At 40.1% G+C, this 22,232-nt stretch overlaps 1 protein-coding gene across 8 annotated transcripts in view; it reads left to right on the top strand.

Annotated features, from left to right (window-relative positions):
* The window catches only part of COBL (cordon-bleu WH2 repeat protein), a 158,470-nt gene that overhangs the window by 123,571 nt on the left and 12,667 nt on the right, over positions 1 to 22,232 (top strand). For 7 of the 8 annotated variants that reach the window (XM_061369623.1, XM_061369616.1, XM_061369618.1 and 4 more), the window contains 2 exons: positions 9,621 to 9,933; positions 21,636 to 21,739. In XM_061369623.1, the coding sequence (XP_061225607.1) occupies positions 9,621 to 9,933; positions 21,636 to 21,739 (417 nt within the window). Of the gene's footprint in view, positions 1 to 9,620; positions 9,934 to 21,635; positions 21,740 to 22,232 lie in introns of those variants that run through there. The other variant, XM_061369625.1, reaches the window with a different exon arrangement.

Raw genomic sequence — 22,232 nt, forward strand, 5'->3', positions numbered from 1 at the left:
CAAGTATACTTTGTACCCATAAATAAACAGCAACTGTTAAAAGCTTTTATTTTTATGTAATACCTACTGGTTTCAGTAATAGATAGCTTATTACAGATTGACCTGATTCTTTTCCACACTTCCTGACTTTTAAATCAATTTTAATCAAGCATAAATACACAGCTGTGAGTGGCATGGTGTCTCTGTACTATGGAAAGAGTTCTTAAATCCCACAAAAGTGTGTGTGTGTTTGTATATGTGTGTGCGTGTGTTTGGTTTAGGGTTAGGGTTTTTTGTCTCTTTGCTGAGTTTGCTGGCAGCTAGTCTCTGGGGAAGGAAAGTAAATTACAACACAAAAGTGGTTTATGTCTTTCTCTAGATTATGCTAGAAATACAAAACTGTAGTAGAGATTTTATGAAACTTTTAACAGACAAACTTAAGGAAGAGAATGAACTGGTAGAACAGAGTGCACAGAGGATAAAGATGGTGAAGTTTAAAAAGAAAAGTTGAGCAAATGGCCTTTTTTCTGTGGTCTTAAAAATCACCTAATAAAACATTGTTTTATTGCATAGGTGCACTAATCATTTCTGGTTTTAATCATTACACCGCATACGCTTTTCAGGCAATTTTATAGAGTGTGTTCTCTAATGTGGCTCATGAAAATCACCTTCACAGTCCATTTGTTTAGATTCTGCAGTGTGCTTGAATGGAAGCTGATCGCCTCTGTAAGGGGTGCTGATTGCCAAAATCTATCACTTAAGACTAGTAATTCCCAGCAAAATGTGGAAAGCGGTTTATTTCTTCACCAGGTTCATTATATTGGGCAGTGCCTGGTTTTAGATCTAGGTTTTCCTTTCCCACAAAGCCTCCAAAGAGCCCTGTTATTGATCACGGCATGTTACCAGTGTTACACATGGTGATTTATGAAGTGCAAATCTGAAGCTATCTATTATATGCTCTTAAATATATTTCCAAGTTATCCTGCTCCTCTAATCTACGTTGTCTGCTTTTTGAACTTAAGGGTTCAGGCACAATGAATGCCCCTCTCCCCACACCTAATTAAAGGACTGACTAGAGCCAGGACAGCACCTTGTGAGTCATTTTAGCTTGCTGTTAATCTCAGATAGTGAACACCAGGAATTGTTGTGAAAGTCCCACCATCATGCTTTATTGTATAGGAAAGGAAATGAACAACTCACACTACTGATTCACTTTTTAAAATCAATCCTTCTCTAAGCCAAGTGGCAATGTTCTCCGGTTAATCAAGGAAAGATCTACTTTGACACACGATCCTTTTCCTGTCAAAGAGCATTTTGCTCTTTATGTTGCTTTTGCGACATCTGATCCCTTTGAATAAGGAAGGCTGGTTACTGGCTATGGTGTGGAGTTGTCAGAGCAGCCAAACAAGGCTTTTATAAAAGCAAGGAACTAGTAGGTTCAAGAGAGTGCCAAAAAGGAGAGGATGAAAAGCAATTTAGCAATAGCAGCAGCATTCTAGGTCAAATGGGCTTTGCAGACATCAGAGAGGCTTTTTTAGTCATTAAAGAAAGGATTGTGGAAAAGAAATGGGGATAATAAAGTCCAGTATGCTAATTTTCCCCTTTCTGAAAATCTGTGTTACATTAGTTCAGAAATTTTTATTTGCTTTTTTGGCAGGTGGTAAAAATAAAGGTCTGAAATAGAGAGGGTAGCAGGCATTTATGTGAAGTGGAAGTTTCCTCTGAGTCTTTGAAGAGCCAGCAGACAGTCTTACTTTAGTGGTGTTGTGAGAGAGAGGTACTTCACAATAATTTTCAGCATAGGTTTGAAAGGAAAGTCAAACATTAGTACAAAGACCTTCACAGTTATTTGTATATGGGAAAAAAAATGGAGAAACTAGTAGTATTTTCAGTTCCCACTCCCTGGCTTGATCCTATTTTGTCTTGCCTCTGGTATAGGAAACACCACTGCCAAAAAAGCTTTTGTAAAAGTTACAATACTTTTGTGTTGTGATATAACTAACAGCAGACAGGTTAAACCTCAAGAAAAGTGCTTGCTTAAGTACCTCAAATTCATAAGGCAGCTTAAATAAGTCCACATCACATTTATTTTTCAAACGTAGGAGAGTAGATTCAGGTAGCTAGGTTAGTTGTGATTAGCTTGGGATCAATTGTGATTAGCCTGGGTTGGTTGACGAAAAGCTCAACATGAGCCAGCAGCATGCACTTGCAGCCCAGAAGGCCAACTGTATACTGGGCTGCATCAAAAGGAACATGACCAGCGGGTCAAAGGAAGGATTCTACCCCTCTGTTCTGCTCTCATGAGACCCCATTTGGAGTATTGTGTACAGTTCTGGTGTCCTCAACGTAAGAGGGACGTGGACCTGCTCAAGTGAGTCCAGAGGAAGCCATGAAGATGATCAGAGGCCTGAAGCATGTCTCCTATGGAGATAGGCTGAGAAAGCTGGGCTTGTTCATCCTGGAGAAGAGAAGGCTCAGGGGAGACCTTATAGCAGCCTTCCAGTACCTAAAGGAGGCCTACAGGAAATATGGACAGGGGCTTTTTACAAGGGTATGTGGTGACAGGACAAGGGGCAATGGCTTTAAATTGACAGAGGGGAGATTTACATTAGGCATTAGGAAAAAAATTCTTCCCTGTGAGGGTGCTGAGACACTGGCACAGGTTGCCCAGAGAAGGTGTGGCTGCTCCATCCCTGGCAGTGTTCAAGGCCAGGTTGGTGGGGCTTGGAGCAACCTGGTCTAGTGGAAGCTGTCTCTGCCCATGGCAGGGGAGTTGGAACTGTATGATCTTTAAGGCCCCTTACAGTCCAAACCGGTCTATGATTCTGTGATTCTATAATCAGAAATGCTGCAGTTTCACAAAGTGTATCTAATAATACTCCATGTTCCATATTTCTGATGATAGGTCTAGTGAGGCATGTCTTTTGTGAGGCTTTGGCTAGCATGTCAAGGAATGGATTTAATTCTCTTTGCAGGTTTTGTGCAGCAAGAATCACTGCAATTAAACAACCTGTTGGAAAACATGAGCAAGGGGCGTAAGACTAGGAAGGAGACTGAAAATAACTATTATGGGAGTCACTTGCAGAGCTGTGTGAGTCAGCACTGTGCCCTTACAGTGATGAAGCACTAACCACAGACTGGGTTGCACTAGCAAGAGCATAGCCAGCAGATCAGGGGAAATGATTACTCCCCTTTATTTGGCTGACACAAAGCCACATCAGTGTCCACTGTCCAAAAGTAGGTTCAGTTTTGAGTTCTGTGGAACAAGATAATGACAAACTAGAGTAGGTGCATCGGAGTCTAGCAGAATGCATTGAAAAGGTACATGGAGGTGTTGAGGCAACAGGGCTTGTTCAGCCTGCAGAAGAAAAGGGTAAGGAGAATTTGAATTCTGTTTTGCATCTGATGGAAAAGTAAGAGGAAGCCAGACTGTACTCTGAGATTCACTGCAGAAGGAGGGCAAGACTGCAACAGTGACAAGTTGCAGCTGGAAAATTTTCCATATGGCATTAAAAAAAAAAGTTCTTTATGGGAAGAAGCATTAAGCGTTTCCCAGAGAGGCTGTGGAGTCCTGGTGCTTGGAGATTCTCAAAACTCAGATGCTCAAGGCCCTGAGCAACCTCATCTAATATGGAAGTTAGCCTTGCTTTGAGGAGGATGTTGAACTAGGTGACCTCCAGAGGTTCTTGCCAAATTAAATTATTCTGTGATTCTATGACCTAAATGAGCTGAGCCAACATTAATCTGCTCTACATCCTCATTTTGGAGGAGGGCTGAAGCTGCAGAGTGTGGTTCCTCACCTCAGCAGTTCCTGGCCTCGCCTTCAATTTCTGCAAGGCAGTTACAGGAGTTGGGAGAGGAGTGCCTCGGAGCCTGATCTGTTCCCACATTCGCTATGCTATAGTTAATATATGAGTGGTCATTTTGTTTTCTCTTTGTTTCTGTTAATTAAAAAAAAATGAAAGGATGGATGTAGGCTCAAATATGCTAAGAATTATACTTGAATTAAAAGTGTCTTAACTGCAATACATCCCCCCATTCTGTCTTCCGTCTTGTGCTTCAGCTGCTCACTGAATGGTTTTTAATACCTTTCTCTATGTACATGGTTTTGTTCAATGAGCAAAATGAGTAAAATATTAGCAGCACACATGGTATGTGTGCAGAGATTCTTAAACTAATCCTGTGTTGTCTCTATTAATCTCTGTTGATCACTGCCATAATAAATGGTATCTTTTTCCCATTTCTTCCATCAGCCGCCTTCCAAGTGCAGGAAAAAACGTACACTTCCTTTGTGATGGTCTACCTTTTTGCTGCCAGTGCAAATAATTAAAGCAGCATTTATTTCTCTTGCTAGAAGATTTAACTACTTTTAGTGAAATAATTATGTTGTAACTTTGGGATCATTATAAGAATATTCTTTAACATCATGAAGTTTTATTTTTTTACAACTGCATTGTGATAGACCATTCAAACTACAGCAAAGCAATTTTAGTCCATGAAAAGAAAGTTTTTTTGGCAGTGGAACAAGTGATGAAAGAAATTAGAAAATAATTACCAACCTCTTAGCAAGAACTCAGAGGAATTCTGAATTCAGAACTCTGCATCTCTAAAATCATTATAAGGTTCAGATTACTTGCATCAACATGTAGGGGTTAAATAAAGAGTTACTTCTTCAAAAATGCTCTTGAATACACAGTTCTTGTCATTACTGAATGTGACAGTAAACCACAGGCAATGCTGTAAAAACAGAAGGTCGCAGCAAACAGTTACAGTCTGGCAAGACTTACACCCTGTGCCCATTGGACTTGGAAGGAGTGATGGCTTGTGGTTTGATAACTGATTTTGTAAGTCTGGGTAGGATATATGTCTTTTGAATACTTAAGTCTGATTCTGATCTCGTTCAAAGTTGGTGGTAGTAGTAATCCAAATGGGTATGCTGCTTACAGTAGTTGAATTAAATCTTCATTTCTGAAAGTGCTGATAAGCATTTAAACCAGGTGAGGTTTATCTGTCTCCCCATCATTGGCATTCTGTATGAGTAATGTGTACATATATGTGATATCAAACTTCATAGTGCAGATATGACTCCTCTAAACTCAGAGTTCAGTGTTTTCCTAATTACTTACAGCCTATTGAGATTAAAGCGACAAGATCTCTTTTGTGTTAAACAAGAAGCTCACATTCTTTACTGATGAGCTACTCCCCTCTTTCCCTCTTGATGATTATGGGCAACATTCTTGCAATCAGCTATCCCAGTCCCCCTGCAAGAAAGCCTTCGTAACTTGTGGTTGACCTAATTGTGCAGTGACAGTGATGCTGCTTCTAAGCAGAGGAAATCCCTGTATGGCATTCATTTGGGCTTTGCAGAGTCTGCAACCTGGAGCAGGAGGTTCAGTGACAGTGTAGGGCATTGAAGGACACTGTTCAGTTTCACTTCTGGGTGAGATGTCCCACAGAGATTTCAGTATGACTTCGAGACCGCAGGGCAAGTTCTACACCCCCTTCAATGTCACACCCCACCTGAAGCCAGTGAACGGGGCCACATGTTACTGAAAAAACAATCATAGCATTTTTACATACTTGGAAGGTCATTCTTACGAGGTACAGCAGTGTTTCAGTAATATGTTATCTGCAGCAATTGTTACTTGTGTGGCCAGTCCTGAAGTACTTGCTGAATATTCTGTCTTAAACCTGGATGTGTCTACATGAGGTCTTGAAGATCAGAGTCTATATTGAAATCTTCTTTGTGTCATAACAGAATAGAGAAACAAGTGTTGACATTTGTCTTTATTCAACCAACAAATAACCTCAGTAGATGCTATTGTGATCATGCTGTGCTTAGTGTGTGGTGGTGTTCTGCATGTGTGATCTGATAAAAAATACATAAAAATCCCAAGGCAGAATCACATCTACTACTGCGTGTTCTACTACCCAGTTCTCCATGTAGAATTAGAAAGTTATAAAAGGTATGTTCTGACTCCTGGAGTCAAGAACACTCAGTAAAGTTGAGGTAAGCTTTTTTTGTATCATATATCATTACCCAGTAATGCCCATCCATCTTCAGTTTGCACCAGTGAATTCTTAATCAAGCATGCAGAAGGAAAAATAGATTCTTACTTGATCCATCCAAGGATGGCTCAACTTTAAAACGGGGGTCTTTTAGTGCTGTTCTTAGCTGAAACAAGTTTGTTAGCATGACACAGAACTGTAACAGTTGTGGTTTTACGTGCGTGCTTTCATGTTCAGACAAGTAGAAGTGGCAATCACCAGGGTTTGCCTCAGCCAGCAACTCTGTTCAGTGCCATGTGTTAACTGTAAAAAATTAATGGATCTTCTTGATGAAAAGATTATGAAAGTGCTTTGACAAACTGATAAGGCTTGAAGAAGGGGGTAAATTCTGGTTTTGCTTGAGCGCAGGGAATTTAATTACTGGATAGAAAGATGTATTTCTGTAGTTCTGTGCTTCAGGATAAAACTGCTTCTGAATGTGGAGGTTCTTACACTGGAGTGGATGATTCAGCTGCTGAGATCCAGATGTAACTGATAGGGATCAGTTCACACATGGACCCTGATAGTAAGAGAATTGGTTTTCTTTTTGTTTGTCAACGTGTAGGAAGAATGGTCTGGGGAATAGACCTGCTGTAGGTAGGGCAGCTTGCTGAATCACAGCATGAGAGAATTTAGTGTTGTTCCTACGGTAGGCAAGTAGGGCTGTGGGACCAAGTGGATCTAAATCCTTGAGCTGAGAGATGCAGGAAATGGAGGGTTGGGCGGGGAATAACTTGATGAAATATAACAAGGGAAAGTGTAGAGTCCTGCATCTGGGCAGGAACAACCCCAGGTTCCAGTATAGATTGGGGAACGAGCTGTTAGAGAGCAGTGTAGGGGAGAGGGACCTGGGGGTCCTGGTGGACGACAGGGTGACCATGAGCCGACACTGTGCCCTTGTGGCCAAGAAGGCCAATGGCATCCTGGGGTGTATTAGAAGGGGGGTGGTTAGTAGGTCGAGAGAGGTTCTCCTTCCCCTCTACTCAGCCCTGGTGAGACCTCATCTGGAATATTGTGTCCAGTTCTGGGCCCCTCAGTTTAAGAAGGACAGGGACCTGCTGGAGAGAGTCCAGCGCAGGGCAACTAAGATGATTAAGGGAGTGGAGCATCTCCCTTATGAGGAAAGACTGAGGGAGCTGGGTCTCTATAGTTTGGAGAAGAGGAGATTGAGGGGTGACCTTATTAGTGTATATAAATACATAAAGGGGGAGTGTCACGAGGATGGAGCCAGGCTCTTCTCAGTGGCAAACAATGAAAGGACAAGGGGTAATGGGTACAAATTGGAACACAAGAGGTTCCACTTAAACTTGAGAAGAAACTTCTTCTCAGTGAGGGTGACAGAACACTGGGACAGGCTGCCCAGGGAGGTTGTGGAATCTCCTTCTTTGGAGACATTCAAGACCCGCCTGGACACGTTCCTGTGTAACCTTATCTAGGTGTTCCTGCTTCGGCAGGGGGATTGGACTAGATGATCTTTTGAGGTCCCTTCCAATCCCTAACATACTGTGATACTGTGATACTGTGAAATACTTGCAGGTAGGCGAGAAGAGGATGAGGAAATGAGAGAGAGAGCAAGGGAGGAAAAGCCTCCCATCTTCATGTCAGGAACTGGAAGTAGGCACTTTGTTATAAATTGCTGTTCCAGCTATAGGGTGGAGGTTATTTATGGCATCCTGATGACAACAGATGTGGCCTGTGTTATAAAGGTCTCTCTGCATCAAAGTGTACTGCATTGTGCATTACTTCAAAATCTTCCTGTGTGTGTCCACTCTTCAGCTTCCACTCTTTCAGCTGATGTCTTTACTATCCTACTTTGTTCTGGCTTTAAGTCGTTGTAGCTTTTACTAATGCTTTGATGGTGGGATTCTTACTGGGGCTTTTTGTGTTTGAAAGCCTAGCAGGCCATGTACTCTTGCCTGTTCGTTTACTGTCTGTTTTTCTTTGGTTTTATTATTTGATGTTTAATGTCAAATTGTTCATATTTCTCCTTGTTGATGGTGTTTTCCTAACTGTAATTCTGGCATGCACATACTCTAATCCATTCAGTGGCACATACTTAGTTCCTGTAATTGCCATTTTTAGATGGAATGATCTCCTGGATTAAATCTGGAACCTAAAGCTAATGTTACAGAAAATAAGGTCAAAGAAATCAAACAGCATTACTTCCAAAGTCACAATAGAGTCTTTGGATCATCTTCCATCATTAATATTGATGCTTGACAGCACTTACAACTTTAATCATGATTTGTAACCCTCTGAATTTTATTGCTTCTGCTGTCAGAAATCAATTTCAGTACTTAATGGCATCTTGTAACCTCAGCCAAGGAGAATGTTGGTTTGGTTTTTATTTTAGTTTTACTCAAAGCTTCACTGCTAAGCTACACCCTTACAAGATTATTTCTATGACATTTTTTGACAAAGTTGTTTTCCTGTATTTTTCATGTATGTTTCAAAAAGATTCTGCCCCTAAAAAACAGTGAAGTGTATGTTTAAACTTAGTCATGCTTGTAGACCTGGGACTTCTCATTTAATTAACAGGCGCCCCAAGTGTCTGCTGGATCAGGCCATAAACTATTGTTTAATCTTCCTTTTGCATACTGAGGTTGAAGAGAATGGAGCACGCTTGTAATTTCCAATTAAACATTTAGATTAGTCTGCATTGATTTCTTCTGATCAAAAGAAGTGTGCTTGGGCTTGATGCTGTCTTTGGTCACTCAGTGGAAATCATTGACCTCGTTGGGAGTTCCCCTTTAACGGCATACTCTGCAGGATGGAGCCCAGAGTTGTATGTTTCTTAAAGAAAATAACACAATTGTATTTTTTTGTCAAAATATCCACTCCATAACAAACAAAAACTCAAGTAGCTCATAGGAACCAAACTAAAACAGAACAAAAATTTGTACTATGTCTAATCTTCTCTCAAGATTTGCAACTTTTAATAAACATGCAAAGGGTATATCCCCTGATCTCCTTTATAAATGACTTAACCTTGGAAAAGGTTCTGCTTTAAGCATTGCAGTGTCTACTTTTCTGTACTCTTGTTAGTAGATTTTGTATGCTTTGAGACATTTGTTATTCTCCCACTGAATGGATAAGAAATAGAAGGGCAGTAAAATAAAGTTACACCCAGTGGGCCAGCAGTAGATCTAGTTTACCAATTCAGTGTCCTGACTGGGAAATGCTGCAGATTTTTACTCAAGTATAGATTTATTATTGGGACTGTCATGATCTGTTTGGCAGCATGGGAAAGGAATAATGAGATGGTGGTGTCAGATGCGATAATGGGAATGATTTCTTACACCACATCTGTTAAACTTTGGTCTAATTGCCCAAGAAGCTGTCCCTGGAAAGTTGTTTCTTCATAGAAGTAAGGAAACTGATTTGCTATGAAAGTTATAAAACCCAAACTCCTCAGGACAGGCATAGCAAACCACCTTTTCACATCATCATTATCCTATATACAAATATTAAGCTCCATCCTACTATTTCTAATGTATTTCATGTGTTTTTTCCAGTTACAAAGGAATAGCTCTCTGTGTTTGATTTATGTGCTGATGACTTGCAGCTAACTTTCCTTGCTATATTTCATTTAGAGAGCCTGCTGCCTACACATGATAATGTTTATATAGTGGATGACACGGTGCTGGAGCTATCAGAGGTGGAAGAAACAGCATCAGAAAGCAGCTGTTTCGCATCTGAGGACACCACCGAAGACTCGGGTGTTGTGAGCTCCCCATCTGACATTGTATCTTTGGATTCACAAAATGACAGTATGAAGTTGAAAGACATCAAGATGGTCAATGGCTACATGGAGTCAGCTGAGGCAGATGCAATGCATGGCACAGAGACATGTCCTTTAAAGAATGCCTACTGCAATAGCATGGAATCTGACAGTGCTCCACAGAGGTAAAACGTTTATTTGCAGTCAGCTGTTGGAAAATATCTTGCATGTCCTTCTTATAGGGAATCATTTAAGAAAACCAACTTCTGCTTTCTTCTGCTCTTTCATAAACCAGTATGAATGCCAAGTGACTCCTCCCAGTGAAAAGCTCACTGCCAAATCCCCTCCAGTGACATACTTGTAGCAACAGGCAAAGGTCACTTTTCTGTTTGAACTTGTAGTTACATTTCTTGCAAAAGACCGCTGCCCTCCGGAGTTGATTTCTCTAAGAAGTCTGAAATAATTTAGTTACAGTTTGGTTTATTTTGTCGTTCTGATAGCATATGAAGTGCTTAAAATGTTACTATATATTGATCTAGAAAAATGACATGCAGGTCATAAAATGGAAAACTCATAAAATGGAGGAACTGAAACCACTGAGGGCCAGGAGGAGAAGGATTGTATTCAGTGAACCTTGGAGATTGGTTTGTGGATGTGTGCATGCATATATATGTTCAACTAATGCTAACGCCCACTGGAGTTATACCTTGGGTTTAGGGTGTTTTTCCCAGCATATTTCCTTTCTTTTTTTTTTTTTTTTTCCTTTTCCCCCATAAATAAACATTTTCCTGCAGTTTTTGCAAGAAAATACAAGAACCTGAAATTTAATTAGAAACTGCCTTCAAGCACAAGTGACTCTGACACTGTTTGTTTGCCAAAACTCACATAGTTGGTGGCAGGACTGTAAAGGGAACCCAAAATTTATAAGACTTTTCAAATACAAACTGGCCAAATAGGAAGCTGTGCTCCAGCAAGGAGGGTGGCCTGGTAATACTGACAGGGATCCGCTCTGTGTGATGCTGCAGAGTCATGGGACAGGGGCCAGAAATTCCTCTGAATTCTCAGTCGACACAAAGTCTGTGCTTTCTGGTCTCTCTCCATTCAGCTGCTAATCTGTAGCCCCTTCATAAGAGCATGTATCATGACCTAGTTATTTCCTTCCACACATTTCTGAGGGAGAACTTCATCTTGGATCATGCAGTGGGTGATAAATCAGGGATAAATTAGGCCAAAGTTGGTATTTAACCTATTGGAATGATTTTTTCTTTATCCATCAATATCAAAGGAGACAAGGTCAAGCCTCACTTAGATAACTTTCTCAACAATACATTTTTCTCATAATCTGTCCTTTTACAGTTTCTTAGGTCCTGATGCAGTCTCTATTTGGAGGATTAAATGGACTAGTATAGTAACTGTGATTAACATTCCAGACCTGATCCAAAAAAACAACCCATTAATTTCAGCAGACTTAGATTGGGTCTTGTAAGATAATTAAGCTGTCCCAACTTTCCTCAAAATGCAGGATTTAAACTGATTACCATTAGCATAATGTTGAGCAGAGGCACCAAAGCAAAGCCCTCTAAGAGCAGTACTGATCAGCAAAAAAATATTTTGGATGTTTCCTGGTTGTTTTGGTGTTTTTTTTTTTATCAAATAAGAGATTGACCACAGCTCATTGTGACACACTCCCTCTTGGAAGTCAGTAATTTTTCCATCTTTCACTTCAGCCAAAGGTATGTATTCTGTACATTGCGTTGAGACTTACCTTTGCCACACAAACACACAAAATCTTTGGTAGCTGGGAAGAGTGCACACAGGAGACACAAGGGGATATTTCATAACCTGGCCGGCAGTACTGCTGCTTAGGGGTCTTGCTGAGCCAAAGGAGTGGAAGTTGGAAGGATGGTGTGTTTTACTGCCCTTAGCAACCAGGGAGGTGATGACTTGCCCTTGCTCAGCTGCTGTGAGGCCAGTGCTGTGTGTCCAGTCTTGGGTCCCCAGTGCAAGAGAGAGGCCGGCAAACTGGAGGAAGCCCAGAGGAGAGCTATCGAGAGGGCTGGGAGGCTGGAGCACAGAGTGTATGAGATGGAGGGAGTCACCTGTGGTGTTCACCTTGCAAAATCAGTGTGGGTGAGGAGGGACCTGCCTGATTTTCCCTGAACAAAAGCAGAAGTATGAGGCTTCTCAGGGGTACACAGTTAAAGGACAAGAGGCAACCATCACCAGCTGCTGTAAAGGAAATAAAAATTGCATATGAAGAAGAAACTCCTCAAAACAGGAGTGGTCAAGCAGTGAAAGTTTGCCCAGAGAGGTTGGTGAATCTCCCTGCCTGGAGGTTCTCAGACCTCAGACTGGCAGAGCCTTGGGCAGCCTAGTCTGGCTTTGAAATTATCCCTCCTTGGAGCAAGAGGTCGGGCTAGCCTTCCAACTGAATAATTTCTGTGATTTTATTGTGTTAAATGTTCTGTATTTATCTAATATGTCCATAATTTAAGAAGAGTGGGCTTAGACTGAAAGAAGAGACAGTTATTGTCGTTTGGGGAGTGCAGTTATTTTTCATAAATTCCATTTATTTTTTAAGCTTTGGGACAGCAAAATTGCTTCAGATCAACTTTAGGGTAGAACAGAAACTTAACATTTGTGATTTATTCTAATCTTACATCAGCAACCCTTTAGACTGCCACAGTAACAATGCTGATAGTAATATCTTTTTAATTTTTATGCTCTGAATGTTTGTAAACAAGGTTAAAAGTGGAATTTAGTTTAGTTTGAAATTGTGCTTGTCTAGATCCTTTGCAGGTCAACTTGCTGTTTTCAAAAGCCACTTCCTAAGTGTAGAAGCAAGGAAAAAAAATGTTTTTTTTTAAACTTATTTGTATGAATCCTTGTTTTAATGGTATGTAAATCAATTCTGAGTACAATTTTGAGTACAGCCAATTTGGAGAACACCAATTTCAATTCCCACTGTCGGAACAGCTGCCACCCCACTAATAAAACCTGTTGGGAGCTCTGAGATTGTGTGTAGTTCTTGTGATGAACAGACTACTTTCAGGACCACACCAGCCTTCTAAATTCCCAGGAAAGTCAAAGTGCAGTTTATGTGAATAATTGGTACCAGGCTACACAGAGTTTTACATATGTTTCATAAGCTACAAAAAAACTTAAAAGAAAATTTTGCATGGAGTTTATTCACTCCTTTCTATCTTCTGGTCCATTTACCAAGATGTAACTCAATTGTGAAAGGAAGATAAGAACAAAGAAATGGGAGAACATGTTGCTATTGTAAAGTAGCAGTGGTTAGCAGCAGTGAATGAGGAGTCCTCCTTGAGTCTGAGCTCCACTGAAGGCAGAAATCTTAGTGACTAATTTAGCCAAAGCTTGGAAAAAAAACATTAATAAGAATAATGGAAATATTTACCTTGTCATTTTAAATTTTAAAGCTGACTAAAACTTGGGCTTTTCACACAGTGAAGTAACTAATTCCTAAGAATTTATAATGCTGTATGCTAAAATCATTTTGTACTTTGTGGGCTCTGAAAAGTACTCTGAAAAGCAAGCAAATTATGTTTGGAGTGTGAAGGGCTATAATGTCCAAGAGGCATTTTTCACATACACTGTGGAGAAGTGAAGAGCAGAATCAAGTCCACAGTTCTTACCTAGGTTTTGTCCTGAGGCTTAGCCTGTGCTCTAAGAGATCAAGCATATTTTTCCATTTTGCTTACTTTGGTTAATTGTTTGTTTAGTTTTAAATTCATTTGTTCCCAGAGTTTCTGGGATTGTTTACTGGGTGGCTTGGGTGGTCTCTTTGTAGCTGAAATGCTGATAGCATTAAATTGCCACAGCAGGGTCTGCCCCTCATCTGCTGCTGAAGCCAAGGAAAGTTACAAGCATTTAAGGTGCAGTCTTCAATATGTGATGGGTTTGTCCGCACATAGCAGTATAGTGGTACGGCCAGGTCAGAAATGGCACGTACAGTGGGCTTTGCACACACAGAAGTGACAAGCACAGCAGAGCTCCAGTCTCATTCAGGTCCCAGAGCACAGAAGCAGAAATTTCTGAAGAAGGTCCCCACATTTCAGGGTTTCCAAGCTGGGGTCTTTCCTCCATAGTTTTGTTTCCCAGTATATGGGAGTAACTTGCAATTGCACTCTGTTGTGTTTTGGGATTCTTGTTCAAGGAATCTTAATCCTAATGTAGAATACCAAATCAAATATGGAAACACTCTAGTTCTACCCTTGGCTCTGTCTCTAACCTGTTAAACCATCTTTGTCTCTCCACCGCAGACTGATTTTTCTTTTACAGTAAAAACCATTAATGCAGCTATCGTATGTCGCGATATGTTTGTACAGTGCCTGGTGGAGCAGAATCCAGACTTCAGCTGCAGGTGCCAAGGGCTAACCCCATATAAATAATTGACTACATGCAGTGTTTGACTGTGAATGTTCTAATATTAACTGCTGACTCTGAACATTGTACTACATAGTTGTCTTCATATCCTTCCTTACGGTTGATTTCTTTGTGTTATGTATCTGTTCACCGAATTTTAATATATAGTGTTAAATGAGTAACAAGAAAACCACAGAGAAGCTGAAATGTTGCTTATGTAGCAGTAAGTACATCTCATGATCTCACAGTGTTGCAACTCTGTCCTCCCATACCCCCTCCTTTCCCATCCCTTGTGTGGTGTCATCACGCAAGCTCCTAGGGGCAGGGATCAGACAATTTTATATGCCTATAAAGCTTCCTACTGTCTGGAGCTTTATAAATAATTACGCATTAAAAATTATGTTAAAATAATATTATTAGGGATGCTAGGTCATGTGCTCAGTTAGGTAACATTAAGACTGTCCATGTAACCTTATATTCCTCCCCTTACCCTTAGTTCCCCCGTTTTTGTTCAATCTGATAATGTCTCTAGTTAAAGTGATCATATCCTCTTTCTTTCCTTTGTAAGTTTCAGAGCTCGATTAATAAAGCAGGCATACCACTGTTCATTCTCAGTTCAAATTCTCTTCTGGAGACAGGACCATTTAATTTCCTTTTGCTCTTTTTATCTTACTCATCACAGTAGTATCCATGTGCCATGCAGACTTTAATTCATTTCTCTGCACAGTACTCATGTAGGATGAAAAGGTGTCATTATCCTATTTTAGAGAAGGAGAGCTGATGCATGGAGAGTCAAGGCAGACTGGTAACCAGTTAGACCACACAGGACTCCATTTTTTTTTTCAGGGGACTGAGCATTAATGACATTTCATGTATCAGATCTCTTTTTCCTTCTAATTCTGTTCTTGGAAGACGTTTAACCATTTGGGCTGAAATAAAATAACGGAATGATCATGGGGATGATATAAACTGTAGCATTTGGACTGCCACCTAGCAAAGTTATATAATTTCTCAACGTTAGAAGCAACTGGAATCAAGGCTTTAAAAGGGTGTCTTAACAGTTGAAAATGCAAAACTGTCTTTTTTACAGTCTTGAAAAGATTTTAAATGTATTGCAATATTTTAAAGAATATAAGTGTTTTCAAATGTCAAGGGAACTTGGCAGTTACAAAGCTAAATAAATACACACTTATCTGGGCAAAAAAGATAAAATACCTTCCAAAGGGTCTGAAAGGGATTTTCCTCTCCCTTGCATTTCTGTTTCAGTAGCCATGAGAGAGGAATATTTTTTCACGTACAGCTAGTGGAAGGCATAGGGTGGGAGTGGGGGAACCCTCCTAAAATCAGTTCATGCTGTGGGTCTGGGATAATCCCATTTCCTCCCTTTCTCTTAGAAGATTTTGTTGCCTTTGGCTCTGGTTGGGGTAATTGAAGCTACTGGGAGGAGAAGAATCCTCTGCATTACCAACCTGAGAAATACTCTGTTTGCTACAAATCTGCTAAGGTTTTCATGAGTTAGTTTGAAACAAAAGCTTGAAAGGATAGGAGTGAACTTGTTCTGCTTAATTTTCAGCCCATTCAAATTCAAATGTTACAAGGCTTTGTATTCCAATTGGGAAGGACAGGAGGGAAAGAGAAGTCAGTAGCTGAAGAGAATTCAGTGATGAAGATGGTCAGAGAAAGAAAAAATGTAATAGTGAGTGGCAGAAGGCAGGCAGGAAGGAAAGAGAAAAACTGTGATGAAAAATAGCAGTGTACGTATGTATTATATATATATCTCTGTGCGCAAACACATTCTATATAATTACATGTCACTTGTAACTACCTCCGAGAAGTACGGGAAAGTTTGATTCTGTTATTTCTCTATAGGGTAAGTTCTGTTTTAGCTGGGTAGGTATGAGTTTTACCTTTTGAAAAAAAAAATGTAGTTTTAAGGGGGAAGAAAGTAGAGAAAGGGTTAAAGCGACAGGGTAAACTTCAGGGATGAAGAATTACTTAATTATGACCCAGATGTCTGACAGATTTGCAAGCCTCTTCTTACATAGTTTTACTAATTTCCTTCCTTATCTCTGGCTTTCCCTTTCCCCTTGTTCCAGAAAACTTTTTCAATTTGTATACTCTTCATGGACTTTTTTGCTGGCAGATCTTCATGGAGAGAAGATACTAATAATACCAAGATTAAGTAATAGATACAGTCGTTGCAGAGCAGGAATCCAGATTGGCCTTTCTGTTAAACTCATCCACTGGAAAAATGCCGTATCCTTTGGAGCTATAGAATATTTTGCATGTCCAAAAGCAGCTTGAGTTGCTAATGTGTAGTGCTGGCTTCCAGGAGAGAAAGGCTCTGGTCCTTGCTCTGTTTCTTATTTTTCTGTGTAAACCACGGGAAGTTATTTAACCTCACTTTGCCATCTTTTAACTCGCAGTGTTATATTGCACAGGTGATGTGTCAGTGTTAAGATTTAAATCGTACTAGTCCACTTTCCAGATTATTTCTGGCAGTGCTGTCTGCCTGCAGGCTTTCCCATTGAGAAGCTGTTGCCAGAGGCCCATGTGAGGAGCAGGGAGTGGAGGCATGCTTCCAGCTGTATAGCAACTACAAGCTGCTGCTTATGCAGCAGGACCCTGGAACGGACATATGTTGGGAGACTCTGGAAGCTTAAATCATTCTGGTGTGTAATAGGCTTAGAGATTTCTAGCATTAAAACACAAAATTGTACTAAGCCAAAGCATTTTCATTTGCTTTCTGTTTAGATTTTTGACCAGTAACCATGGAGGAAGACTGTAAAAAGACCATAAACCCAGCTGCAGCTGAAAAATTATTTCATTTTCTTCCCCATCTATATTTGCAAATTCTTATTTGTAACTGGGTGGTGGTATATCTGAAGGTACTGCTGGGCTTCTGTGTTGTAGGATTGGAAAACAGTTAATTCAATCTCTGATGATTTTTATTCACCATCAATATAAATGCAGTCTAAAAACCTTCGTAAGTTTGATGCAGTCTCACAGAACTAGGAACTGAACACAAACTAAAAAACTTGGAATGGGAATGATACCTGTACCTTGCTCTGAAAAAGTATGTGCATCTTTTTTTTCTCACTCATTGAAAAACATAAAAAGCAAGGTTATCTGGCATTCAACAGAATATGACCATGTGCTTTTTCCTTTTCCTAGTTGCCTGATACTTTCAGAAGTGTTGCATCAAAGACAGGTGATGACTTTGCATCTAACAAGTCCTAAGTTAGCTGTTCAGTCTACAGATTTTGTGTTTTAGCAGGCTTTGGTCAATCAAACATTAAAACTTCATGCTCAAATTCACAGGAGGCCACAGAAATGGAAAATATCTATGGTCAGGTCATATCTTAGGTGACCAGAAAGTCCACCACTTATGCGAGCTGCTCTCCAGCTGCTTTTATATTCGTCCCTTGGAAGGGAATAGAAAAAATGTCATCTAGCCCAAGAAGTGCAAAGAATGAAAAAATAGTCACTGAGATTTTGTAAACTACTGGTTAATCTGGAAAACAGTTACCTCCACTTTTTAAAAGTACTTTGCTGCATCACTCACAAAAACAAGTATGTAAACACCTTGAGTTTACTTAATGCCATCTTTCCAGCCTGGTTGAATATCAAGTTGTATTCAAAAAGCTTCAGCCATGCTTTCTACAACTGAAAATTGTTTAGCATCAGGCTTTTCTTTAATACCCACCTCAATGTATACCCAGGGTAGGACCATTTCTCTTTCCAGCATTTGTCTTACACAAAGGAGAATATTGTGAATTCATTTGGAAGAGGAAAACTCTGGATACATACAGATGGGTTAATATAATTCCACAGCATCAGACTGAGAATACTGTCAGAGCTGGGAAGGGAGCCCAGATGCTCCAAATCCCTGTTAGGAGTAACCGTATCAGGTTTCCATGTCAATAAGCCCATGATAGCTGCCTTAAGACACATAGGAGTAGCTAATGCTTTTGATGTCCATTGAACAGCCTCATAGCAATCAGGATGTCCTTGTGTGTGCTAGTGCACAGTGTGCCTGCCTGGATTTGACTCTGTTATTTGCAATGGTTCTGTCTTCCCTCCCCAGCTAGTATGCACATTCACAAGAGCCAAGTTCTCTTTTGATACAGCAAATACTGCAGAATGACTGTGTCTTTCAGGTCATACTCAATTAACCTGAGAGGTGTCTTCTGCCCATTTCTTCTTGCCTGTTGCCACTGCAACAAGGCATGTGTCTCCCTGTCTTCCTTATTATGTCTATGGAGTTTTGAATGTCCTACCATATTTCAGATGTCACCAAGTGCTCGAGTTTAGATAACTGAATATCTTCTTCAGTTCCTTCTCTGCAGTCTACATAGGTAGTGCTGTATTTAGACAGTTAATGTGGGAGTTGTGGTCTATACATCTGGTACCATACATGAGGCTCACCAGAACTCATGGGAAGTGCCTGAAGAGACTTGGGTCAGTTTTATCATTTGCAGACCCCCAGGTAAAGCTTCTTTAACTATAACAAAATGGCAGCTTCTGTCATTGCAAATTCATTGTCTTACCACTGGTTTGGTTTCTTTTTAATGCAGCATTCACAGCTAGGTTCATCAGAGAATTTTCTTTCTTTCTTAGAATGTAAACTTTCTTGTAAATACTTGTCTCCCATGGCACTAATTTGGTGAAATGCTGCTGTAACTTTCATTTTTGTCTCCAACTGAGCAAATGACTGCTGAGGAGTTGCAGCCTGAGCTCAGTGGAACACTAAAGGCTGTAGTTTAGTAATCGCTTTGCTCTGTTCTGTGCTTTCGCACAAATCTCTGCTAGTTCACAGAAGTAATAAGTGCACAGGCTTCCACAAACCATGCATGTCTGCCATTTTGAGCTTGGGCTAAATGCTTGCCATTGCTGTATTTTTAGTGCAACACATTTTACCAGAAAGGTAACATAAAGGTTATCAAGTTCTTCCCTAAGTCGGAAAAGTGTGTGTGAGAAAATAACACTGGTAATGTTTATCCAGAATATAAAACATGGTATCGGAATGAGTTATATTTTTCTTGAATTCTGGCCAAAACAGAGCTGTCAAGAAAAGAAAAGTGTGTAGGGTTAGAAGGGAAGAAAGTGCAGGATTAAAAAAATAAATAAATTGGATGCCTTTTTGTTTTCCTTTCCCAAATGCTGTTATGAGAAAAAGTTTTCTTAGGCATATTTGTAATTATGTGAGCTACTGGAAACTACCAGACCTTCACTTCACAAAACACATATCACATTTTAATTTCCCGATGCTAAGAATTTGAAGAAAAGCCCTGTGATTAATCTGTATCTTCTGGCTTGTTGTAGGTGAGTTTGGAGATGAATTGAACAATAGCTCTTTTAGGAATTTGGAAATGCAAAAGAAAAGGCCTTCTTTTTCTGAAGCTCCCCTCTGTAAGAGCAAATAAGAATCCTTTCATTTTCACTGCATTGTTCTCTTTCTTTCAGAAAAATTCTGTGAATTGGATATTATTATCCCAGTTGTCTAGATAAGGAGATGGAAGCAGAGATTGAGAGGCAAATTATGTGTAGTCACTGCATAAGTGCACCAGAGGATAATGAAAGAGACCTCTGCTGACAGTTGTGCCTGTCAAGGAGAAGATAATATTGCTATAAGGAGTCATTGAAAGATTCCCATTGATTAATGTGAGAAAAGAGATGGCGGACCTACACTGCATGTTTGGAGCCCAGGAATCCCTGTTCCAGTCCCAAATACATTTTCCTAGACAATTTGCCCATAAAATTCTCAAGCCAATAGTTCCTATTATTTCCTGGAGAAGGCCAATCCAAATGCTGGAGCAAGTTTAAATCTTTCTTTTCAGATTGCTCAAATGAGTTAATCTCATTGATCTCTGTGTGTGTGTGTGTGTGTGTGTGTGTATGTGTGTGTGTGTGCACTTCAGGGTACACAGAACTGCAGTCTAGCAGTGCCAGTTGCCTCTGCCGGAGACTTCGACTGATTTGTGCCACCTTTCTCTTAATCCATCACGGGGAGGACTGGGTTTGCCATGAGTCTTGAAGTGTGGGTGCTGAGCCTAAGCATCATCAGTTCACAGTGGCTTCTGAGGATGTTCAGGGCCTGTCAGTGCTCAGGTCAATGGCAAATACATGAATACAGCTTTCTAAGTGCAAGGCAGTTTAGGTGCAAGTAGAAGAATCAGGCTCCAGGACTAGTACAGAAGACATAAAGAACAGAGAGGTGAGTGCTAAATAAATAAATAAAAAAGTAAAATGAAATAAAATACCTGATGCTTCAACATGTGCTTTCAGTTGCTCCTGGTGTGAGCAAGAGAAAAATCGAGCAATAAAATAGCAAAAAAAGGAAGCTACATTGTTAGATACAATTTAAATCAATGTCAGGAAACATTCCTGAATTCCTGTTCATGTTACTGCCTTAAAGAGAAGAAAAAAAAGGCTGTGTTTGGTAAACAACCAAAAAAAAAAAATGTCATCTGTTCCTGGACTTATGCAATTAAGGATTTGATCTTGAAAAGGACAAATCTATGTCACCTGACCTGAGTTACTGTAAGTGTGGTTAGAATGGAAAATTATGTTTTCAATAGGCTAATTGCAAGAGCAAAACTTAGATACAGTGTCACAGACAGCAATGTCTTAAGTTCAGGTGAGGAACAGGTAGCTGGAAAAAATAAATTGCCCAGTATGAAATCTTGGCTTAAATGGTTTAGATAGAAAAGCTCTGCTGGTCAAGAATTTTCTTCCTAATAAACAGAAGATCTGTTGTGTAACAAGTTGCCATATGTTTTGGGTTGTTTAATTTTGGTTATTTTTCATTAGGATTTTTCTTAGTTTCATCTTTTTTATTATTATTTTAATAAGTCAAGACAACATTTGACACCTACTCTGATTTGAGACTTGAGTACTGATCACTGTACAACTTCATCAAAAAACATGGAGTTCATTTCTGGCAAAATCGGGCCCCTTGATACTTCATTTGAAACAGTTCTCAAGGGATTAGTTTCTCTTTCCTCTTCCCCTCCTTCCCCTCAGGATGCAGAGTGATTGTCTAACAGTACTTAGCTGTATTTATTTTTAATTACCATGCAATTTTTACTTAATTAAGGTGCAGATCTGTTGGCACAGAGGGTGCACAGGATGGCTAGCGGTCTGCTTAAAAATTGTATGGATATGCAAAACCTTGCCCTTGGCATATTCTGCTTTTTCAGCAGCCCAGCTGAAACGTGTACTTCGCAGTGGGGCCAGACTGTTTCTTTGCAACAGGCTATATTAATCTTCATCTTTTGATTGCCAGCACACTGAGCATGCTCAGGCACCACAGAGATCCTTTCTAGATGTGGATGTGTTGTATGATGGTTTGTGTCTCTAAGGCTGCATATTTCTCCCACTTTGGGGAATGAGTTTCAGAATCCCAGTAGAACTAAAGGGGCTAAAATGGTAGTGTATTTCAGAGCAACAGTGCAAAGCAGAAAAAGGTGACCCAACCTTTTTCTTCTCTTTAATTTAGCGGGAGACATGAAGAAATCTCTTTGTCTAAGCAAGAGAATGAGGATATACTCATTGCTGCACAGCTCCAGCAGACTTTGGCTGGCCTGGATGAACATTTAGAAGGTAGGAGTGTGTTACTTCTGAAGTACAAAAGAGAGGCATAGCCAGGAGATGCAGAGTCAAACTGAACTCTGGAGACATCAACAAGTTTCTCACTAAAATCGCTGGGAACAACTCACACGTTCTGTCCAGAATGTGGTCCACCCAAAGTGCTTGTTCTCCCTCTGCTTCTGGGGCAGCCTCTCTTTATAGACTTGCACTGAATATTTTTCATGCTGCTTATCAGATTGTGATTCAGTTTCGGTGTTGCTACCAAAAAGAGATGAACAGCAGTTTATGGACACATTTTATGGCCAAATTTGATGTCATTTTATTGACTTTAGTGAAGCTAAATCAGTTGTGAATTTAGCTCTGTGCTTAATGAGCAATGCCTCTGGTTTGTATTTTATCCTTATGAAGAAGAGAAGGGGGGGGCATTTTTGTACCCAATGCCTCCTCTGCATTAGCAGATATACTTTAGAGTTAAAATTTTGAGAACATGGAAAGAAACAGTGCA

Source organism: Neopsephotus bourkii, unplaced genomic scaffold, assembly GCF_033783945.1.
Source record: "Neopsephotus bourkii isolate Nb327-2 ecotype Australia unplaced genomic scaffold, CSIRO-AGI_Nbou_v1 NB_1508, whole genome shotgun sequence".
NCBI classification, from domain to species: domain Eukaryota; kingdom Metazoa; phylum Chordata; class Aves; order Psittaciformes; family Psittacidae; genus Neopsephotus; species Neopsephotus bourkii.